This window comes from Labeo rohita, chromosome 6 (genome assembly GCF_022985175.1).
Source record: "Labeo rohita strain BAU-BD-2019 chromosome 6, IGBB_LRoh.1.0, whole genome shotgun sequence".
Taxonomy (NCBI): Eukaryota; Metazoa; Chordata; class Actinopteri; order Cypriniformes; family Cyprinidae; genus Labeo; species Labeo rohita.
Genome location: NC_066874.1, coordinates 31,797,522 through 31,806,995, shown reverse-complemented (window position 1 = coordinate 31,806,995; position 9,474 = coordinate 31,797,522). Strand labels below are relative to the sequence as shown.

At 37.3% G+C, this 9,474-nt stretch overlaps 1 protein-coding gene across 1 annotated transcript; it reads left to right on the top strand.

Annotated features, from left to right (window-relative positions):
- The first annotated feature begins 373 nt into the window (after positions 1–373).
- On the top strand, positions 374–6,047 carry gdf5 (growth differentiation factor 5). Its single transcript, XM_051112942.1, has 2 exons — positions 374–1,204; positions 4,511–6,047. The coding sequence occupies exons 1-2, from the start codon at positions 568–570 to the stop codon at positions 5,371–5,373; spliced, it is 1,500 nt and encodes a 499-aa protein (XP_050968899.1). The 5' UTR covers positions 374–567; the 3' UTR covers positions 5,374–6,047.
- Positions 6,048–9,474: the final 3,427 nt, after the last annotated feature.

Sequence of the window (9,474 nt, the reverse complement as noted above, 5' to 3'; positions counted from 1 at the left end):
GTGACCTAATGCAAAGCTTTTGGTTTTATGTATTCAGTGACTCATGCTTTAAGAAGAAATATTGCAGTTGAATAAATCTGGACAGCATGACATCAGACAGTAATTAAGCCAGTTTGCGTTGGAATTCCGCTTCCAATTCCTGCGCTCAGGTTTGCGCACAACTTAAGCACCTGCAGGTTTGTGTGTGTGTGTGTGTGTGTGTGTGTGCGTGCTGTTTTCACTGGACCTTGTTCAAACTCGGAGAAAGAAAGAGCGAGCGAGCGAGAGAGCGCATTACGCCATCCTTCCCTCTTGGAAAAAGTGGGATTTTAAACAAGTCTCTTACAAGATATCAAGCAGAACCTCCGGACTTCACCGAGAGACACTGCGCTTTTGTACCTACTCCTGGATCTCCACTCCGACAGAGAGCTGGATCACTATGGTTCTGAAGAGAGGGGCTCATGGCAATGATTTGCGCAGAATAATCGACCAGACGTTTCCAAAGCTTCATTTTTACCTCTCCAAACCCGTTCATGGTAGAGCCGTTGGTCATTTCTCCATCACCGAAACTCAGAGGAAGATCAGAGGATGAAAGTTCTGACTAGTCTCCCTCTTTTATTGGGCTTCTGGACTCTCTTATACCTGGACTTCATCCCGCAGGCGCTCTCCATCGCCGGAGTGGCCGGTCACAGGGGCGCCGGAGCGGCCAAACCCAGTTCACGGTTACCGGTGGCGCGCAACGTCACGACGCTCGTCAAGCCCTCCGACAACGCGAAGATCTCTCGCATCCGGGCCGGTCCACCTCTAATAAAGGCCGAGAGTAACCCGGCTCGGGCCGTGGTCCCTGTGAGTTTGGGGCGCAGGGAGGCAGCGCGCTCTTGGGTACCCAAGGATGCGGCGCGAGTCGCATCCTCTTCCAGCATCCAACACCAAGCGGGACACAATACAGGAGTTTCGGCACAGAAATCCGCCGCGCCGGCTGCGCTTAGGGCTGGTCAGACTAACGGCGGCGTAATGAAAAGCATCGAGCGGGCATCTGCGCATCTGAAAGCGTCAGGCGCGGTAAAGCTGGAGGACAGCGAGGAACCCAAATACCCTTTAGTGACGCCCCATGACTACATGCTGTCCCTGTACTGGTCACTGACCAGCGGAGAGGTCAATACTAGTGTCCTACAGGAGGCTGGGATGGCCAATACCATCACAAGCTTTGTAGATCGAGGACAAGGTATGCCTGTTTATTCTGGTTCGCATTGGAGAGTTCTGTTGTATGCATTATAGAGACAACAGGGGCAAGTTGTCACACTGGTAAATTGTCACAAGGGCCGTTTAATATTTAAAGTGTAGTATTTCATATGTATTTCATATATATATTTCAGCTAAATAATGCATGAAACAGCAAAAATGTTACACACAAAAACAAAAAATAAAACATTGTGATTTGATTGTTCATCCATTTGCCTAACAACTGCATAAAAATATGAAATACATATGAAATATTACACTTTAAATATATATATATGAAAAGCCAATAATTAGACAACTTACCACATATATTGTGACAACTTGTCAGTGTACTATATCCTTTTTTTCCTGAATATATATATATATATATATATATATATATATATATAATAATGTTTAAGATTTTTACAAGTCCACTTTATAGTCTTGTGGTGTGAAAAATGAATTATTTATGAGAATAAATGTTCCATTAAGTTTATATTCCATATAGTTTCTCAAATAATACAAACCCATAAAAACTGCAGGTATCATAACTGTCCAAAAACTCAGAAAGGAAAATGTTTATAGGCTTTCAAACAGCAGGATACTGCTGTCACTGCTTGAAACTTCACGTCAACTACCCATTTGAAGTCTACTGCATTTAGGCTAAATTGTCCTTTTCTGTTTATACAAAAGAAAAGTCAGTGGATATATATTTTGAAAACATCTTATTTCTGCTTAGCATTACACTGCACACCAAATCGACACAATCATTTTTTTTTTAATCCGTGCTTCTGACCCAAACCAACTGTGTCAATATGCATCTGGCATAAGACTTTTGATGGACCTCTGCTTAAAGTAAATAAACTCCTGGGCCGGTTACAAGTAGGTGGCCTCAATGTGTTTTTATTTTTTCAAAGTAAATCTGTTTAAAGTGGCATTTAAATGGCCCTGCTTTATGTAGCTCAAAGGCTAGCTCCTCTTTGAATGGTTTTAGTTTATGCCGTGTGAAATGCCCTTCACAGATTTATAGTTACCACATCCTCTGTAGACACTGAGAAAGAGAAATGCATGCATTTTTCCCTCACCTAAAGGAAAAGTTTTCTTACAAATGATCATTTGCTTACACTCGTTGCTTGAAACCTGTACGATCTCCTCTGTGGAAAACAAAAGGAGGTTTTCAGTGCATGAAAAAGAGCAGCATGGAACATTCTGCTAAATATCTCCTTTTGGAGATCATACAGGTCATACAGGTTTGGATCAACATGAAAGGGAGTAAATGGAGTTTATAAGTTATAATTATTTAAGTTTAAAAATGCACCACACATCATGTCCTGCTACATCCATTTGGTGTAATTTACGTCTCCACACACACTCATACAGCACTAATCAGTTGCACTCTCAGTTGCACATGCGCTTCAGATGGTCTTTTCAGCCTATGTTAGTGAAAGCCATATGTCACGGTGGTAGGCCCACTGGTAAATAGCTGCAGGTTGATAATAATGCTGTGTTTACAGTATGTTGTGGTCTCCAGGCCGAGGTCGTCTGGTTTTAATAGTCTATTGAAAGCAAACTGTTCTTGGATAAAATGAAACCTTTGATTTTCATAATGCACTGCCTTCATATTGCATTGCCTGCAGAGAGAAAGTGCTCTCTCATAATCACGATGTGTGAGCTTTGATTATGGAAAATATTAGCTGTGTTGCTGGTAGAAAAGATCAAAGTGACCGGTCATTTTACTCTTTTACTCCTAAAAACAAATGTCGTCCCTTACAAAAAGTACAATGATGGAGTCAGTTGGAAATTCCACGTTCCTGAATGGTTGCCTTATTCATGTAATATGGTGTTTACTGCACATGATATCATTGTATTACCATTACCATTAAAACACAACAATACAATGTGAACAAAAACATAGTATTACTATAGTAAATCATTGTAAATGTTTATAGTATTGTAAACAATAGTATTATGACCAAAAAAGCATGGTAACACCACTGTACATGTCCAAATAAAAACATTGTAATACCCTGACACCACATGCAATGGTATAACCATGGTAAATGTCTAAAAAACATGGTACTGATATGATGCATGCCCAAAACTCCATGGCATTACCGTGAGAAATGTCTTACAAGTCAAAATATTACCATGATATCATGTCCAAAAAAACATGGTAAAACCATTGTGCATACCAAGTGCAAAACCGTGGTATTACCATGGTAAATTATATTATTCTTACAGTAAATGTTAAAAACTTGATATTGTATCCAAAAAACATGGTAACACTATTGTACATCCAAATAATAAAATATTTTACTGTGCAAAAACACAGTATTACCAAAGTAAATGTAAAAAAAGCATGGTATTACCATAGTACATGTAAAACCAACATTGTATTATCTTGATAGCATGTGTAAAACCAGGCTATTACTATGGTAAATTACACAGTAAATAAAAAAAACATGGTACCATAGTTTGTGTCTAAAATCAGATAATATCACTGCAGATGTCAAAAATTATTCAACATTACCATAATACTCTGTACAAGAACATGGTATTAACATAGTAACATCAAAAAACATGGAATTATTATACAAATGGCACATGAAAAGCAAGTCGTACTACTTTTTTGTGTTGTGCTAGTGTTGTATTGTTCAAGTACAAAACCATGATAAATCATAATCCTACTGTAAATATTAAAAACATGATATTGTGTACAAAAAATCATTGTGTATGTCCAAGTGCAAAAACATGGTATTATCATACCATGGTATTATTATACCATATCAAATCATATTATTCATATGGTAAATGATAAAAACATATTGTATCCAAAAAACATGGTAACACTATAATTATAACATAATTATAACACTATAATTAATTTTTTTTTTTTTTTTTTTTTGCTGTGTAAAAACACAGTATTGGTAAACGTAAAAAAAAAAAAACATGGTATTACCATAAAACATGTAAAAGCAACATTGTATTATTTTAATATCATGTGCAAAAACCAGGGTATTATTTATGGTAAATCACCATAAAAATCATGGTATTATCACAGAAAATGTAAAAAAAAAAATTGAGTTAATACCATTGCAGATATCCAAAACTATTCAACATTACCATAATACTCCGTACAAGAACATAGTTATAGCATGGTAACTTCAAAAACATGCAATTATTATGAAAATGGTACATGAAAATTATAAAAAATGTTTGTTATGCTAGATAAAAACAAGTTGTAAAATGAAACTAATGAAGCAATGCAAGGACTATTTTTATTGACCTTTGACCTTAATTTTTGCAGATGACCGTGGGCCCCTGCTGAGACGTCAGTGGTACCTCTTCAACATCAGCTCAATGGAGAAGGAGGGTCTGTTGGGCGCAGAGCTGCGCATCCTCCGAAAGAAGCACATGGACTCTCGTAAGGCCACGTTTACTGAGGGCTTGGTAACTTTGAGACTGTACACCTGTGCCTCAGGTAAGCACAGACCCATCCTGCTGCAGACTCGACTTTTTGACCCTCACAGCGCCCCGTACTGGGAAGTGTTTGACATCTGGAAACTGTTCAAGAACTTTAGAAACGCTCCTCAGATTTGCTTCGAGCTGGACGCCGTCGATCAAGGCCGACCGCTTGACTTGCGATTGCTCGGCCTGGGTCGGATGGGAAGGCAAAGTAAGGAAAAAGCCTTTTTTGTGGTGTTTGGGCGTACGAAAAAGCGAGGGCTGTTTTACAACGAGATCAAAGCCCGGTCAGGTCACGACAACAAGACCGTCTACGAGTACCTCTTCACCCAGCGGCGGATGCGTCGGGCACCGTTGCCACGAGGGAAAAAACCACCCAAGAATCCTAAACAGAGATGCAACCGCAAGCAGTTGCACGTCAACTTCAAGGAAATGGGCTGGGACGACTGGATCATCGCGCCTCTGGAGTACGAGGCCTTTCACTGCGACGGCGTCTGCGACTTTCCCATCCGCTCTCATTTGGAGCCAACCAATCACGCCATCATCCAGACTCTCATGAACTCCATGGATCCCAGATCCACACCTCCGACCTGCTGCGTCCCGACCAGACTCAGCCCCATCAGTATCCTCTACATAGACTCGGCCAATAATGTGGTGTATAAGCAGTACGAGGACATGGTGGTGGAGAGCTGTGGTTGCAGGTAGCGAGATATTCTGAAGACTTTCAAAGAGCAACCAGAATAAAAACAATTTGGGTCTTCATTACTTTCAGACTTTCTTTGAAAAGAACTATTTGGCCTAAACCAAGAGTATGATTTCCTTTTTGTTGACCAATTTTTTTTATAAACACTAGCCTATACACTTGCATTCAGAACGGAACAGGGTTGTGCACCATTCAGGAATTAAGTGATAATGTTTTAAATTTCAGTTTAACTCTTGCATTTGAATTGTGTTAGAAAAAAAGAACTGCAATTTGAATGTCAATGTATAGAAGTAGAAATTCCAAAATTCAAAGAACCAAAATTCAAAATAAATTTTAAAAACATTTAAAATTCAAAAAATAAAAATAAATAAATAAAATAAAATCTGCCAGGGCATTGTCTATAAATTTTATGGACATTTCCAATAACTCTAAAACACATTGCATGCAAAATCCAAAATACAGACAAAACACCTGTAAAAAAAAAATCAATACAGGAAATTTCTTCATATTAATACAGTATATTGTGTCCCATGTTTATGGATTTTTTTACAGTGAAATTAACTGGAAATTAAAATGTTATATGGTAAATCTTATATTTCAATAACAAAAGGGCATTTCACAAAAAAACAGCAGCGCCATTAATCTATTTTATTGGGACTGCAATAAAAATATTTAACTTGTGACTCATAGATAGATGGATAGATTGATAGATTTTATATATATATATATATATATATATATATAAAATTTTCTCTTCCTGTTACTCCATTAAACTTCCTGTTAGATATGGCCAACACAAATCACACTCATGAATTAAAAGAGAGCAAATTCTTCCATTCTGCACAACCCTGTCACGTAGATCATTATTAACATCTTAAGGAATTCAGAACAAACAAACACTGTTGCTTTTGTATTTCTTTGTTTACACAAACCTGTGTCGATGTGCCAATAAAACTCCTCAGATTTCTCAGTCAAATGCAGGTGTCGTCTTCAAAACTAGGCCTTTTCTACTAATACATTTGGCTCAGTTTGCCCCTGCTGGTAGATGTCATAACTACACCCTCTGGCTGCTAAAAACATCTGTCTCCATTGACAGCCATTTAGTATATTATTAGTGTGTTCTGTTGGAATACATTTAAGTACAAGCAACAAATAAATATTTAATTATATCATAGTAGATGTTTTACAAGTGTTGGATTAGTCACTAGTGCAGAGACTATTTCTGGTGAAAATACACCACTGCTCACCAGAGTGTTTCAACAGGTCGATGATTTTGTCCTCACATTATTAGCTGCTCAACAGAAGCACATTTTTAGTTTTTTTTTCTGTAAGTGTTAAAACGTGAGTACATGTCTAGTCGTTATATTAATTTTTTTTTTTTTTTTAATTAAGCTACATGCCATGTAAATGTTCTTCTTTTTAATCTTTGTTTTACAAAAGAAACATGTTGCTATTGCATTGAAAGTGCTGAAGGGATAACAGACATGTTTTTTGTTGTTTTTTGATGATCCAATGGAGGTTACTTCTCAAAGTAACAGCATGTAACGCATATTGTGATGTAAACCATTTTGAAACTAAAAATGGTTTAAAAACTCTTTGTACAAATATAGAAAGGTATATAATTACATTTAAACATGGCATTTAAATTGAGTGAACTTAATTCATCAACCATACCACAAAGTTTAATTATGTCTGCACTTTCAGGTTTTCTTTTTTTGTAAATAAATGGAAACTTTTAAACAGGAATTTACAATGTTAACTGATGGAAGCAGATATTCGAAATAAACAAAAGGTCCCAGAACTAAGTAGTTTCAAATGATTTTTATCTTTGCAATTGTTTTTGTGTTTTGGAGAAAATGTGCATCCTAAACAGGCTCAATGTTTTCAGCAACAAATAATTTCTCTGAAAAAAGGACAAAAAATCTTTTTCTATGGTACTGCTTAGACAAAAAACAATTCATATGCAGCTTTGTTGTTGATGCCAGGAAAACACTTTACAACAATGATTTTACTGAAAATTCTCTATCCAATTCAGTTCTCTATACTACTGCTTAGTCTGGTTTTAGAGAATTCAATAACCAAACTTCTACAGCATAACCTCTGGAAATGCAAAGTCTGAAACCTTTTTTAAATGTACAGACCTGTACAATTATGCTTCAGACTGATTTAATGTGAATGATGCATTTGAATATTGCACTTTTATACACACTAGGCAATTCAGTAAAGGAACAGTACATCCAAAAAAGAAATTTTGCTTAAGATTTACTCACCCTCAGGCCATCCAAGATGTAGATGAGTTTGTTTCTTCATCAGAACAAATTTGGAGAAATTTAGCTTGCTCACCAGTGGATGCTTTGCAGTAAATGGGTGCCATCAGAATAAGAGTACAAACAGCTGATAAAAACATCACAATAATGCACAAGTAATCCACACTACAATCATATAACATCTAGAGAAGCAACAAGCTCTGTTTGTACAAAACAAATGGAGTCATGTGGGATAATTAAGATCTTTTAATCAGCTGTTTGGACTTTCATTCTGACGGCACCCATTTACTGCAGAGGATCCATTAGTGAGCAAGTATGACATAATGCTAAATTCCTCCAAATCTACTCTGATGAAGAAACCTGGCCTGAGGGTGAGTAAATTTTTCATTTGGGTGAACTATTCCTTTAAAAGTATGCTTTCCTCTTATACCTTATTTCTTAAAGCATGGACTTTTTTAACATTAAAACATCTGTCTAAGCAGAAACATGACTTGTTTGTAGGATTAAGTTTCGGTTGTCACTGTACGTGGCCCTGGATTGTGGCAAAGTGTCAAACTAGATCAGATTGTACAGTATCACATAGTCTTACAGAGACGTGTTTTGTTTCCACATATAAGCAGAACCACCTGCTCGCTTGGATTCGAGAGTAGTTTTAACCCATGGAGCTAATTGAATACAACTTTAATTGCCCGTCCATTAGCCTGTGCAGATTTCACAATGATACTTTGGGAAAGCTGACAACAACACGTCTACATTAACGTTGGCCAATGGACACTCACTACAGCGGAGTCTTTACACTCTCTCACTTTTATAGAGTTCCTGCGGCTTTGAGCGGAGAGTGTGTTTCCTAAACCTTAATCTCTCCCCTTCCCTCCATCTCCGTCTTTCAGGCTTAACATTTTTGTTGGCTTGTTATCGGCTCTGGCAGGGAAACCTTGACCGATGTTTAACATTTTTCCAACGCAATCTTATATTTCCTTGACAGATGCCTGTACAATTCTATTATATAGTGGGATACCATGAATTGGAAAACGAATTAAAGATGTAAGCAAGCAGTGATCAAGAAAAAACAATGTTTTAGGAAGATTTTTTTTCTGTTAGATGGGATAGTTTAACAAGGTTATAAAACTCAAGAGAGAAAACATAACACCCAAACACTCCAGTAGAGCCTATGAACGCCACGTTCAGAGTTATGTATGTCAAATATACGCACTTTTCATTTTTAAAACTAATCCTTCTCCGTACGTTCACGACCTATGATCAAATACATTTCTATTAGTTACAGTTAGAAGCTCTATCTTCTACAATGCCTTTACAGGACCTGAGTGAACCCATGCAAAGTATTTCAGCACCAAACCTTGGAATTGAATCGTTTCTGCCTATTTTAAGATTTCAATGATCATCATTTATCACTATCTTAAAGGGATAACGACAGATTATGGCAAAGATTTAGTCATTTAAAGAGTGCTTTCTCTGTTAAGAGCGAACATAATGATTTCACTCTGTGTGTTTGTGCATTAAAATAAGTTTAGTTTGTTTGTCATAAAGTATTGGTTTATCAATACTGGCCAGAGTTTCAATATTGGATTGCTAAAACAAAATAGAACAACGCTACCATCAGATACAATTCATTTTGAATGAATTCCCCTTCAGTACGTGCTGTTTTGTAAAAAAAAACAGAGGCCAACTGTAGCATCAGCAATCCGAGCCAGACAAACTTTTATAACACGGCCAATACAATGTCATTTGGTCAGGCCAAGGACCACCTTTGTCGTTCATGCATAACCTTCCCAGCTTGCCTGGACCTCCTGGTTTTGGCTGCCGTGCTGACATTCT

Coding starts and splice junctions, on each gene's coding strand:
- gdf5 (XM_051112942.1), top strand. CDS start 568: ATGAAAGTTCTGACTAGTCTCCCTCTTTTATTGGGCTTCTGGACTCTC. Junction 1,205..4,510: donor CTTTGTAGATCGAGGACAAG/GTATGCCTGTTT, acceptor TAATTTTTGCAG/ATGACCGTGGGCCCCTGCTG.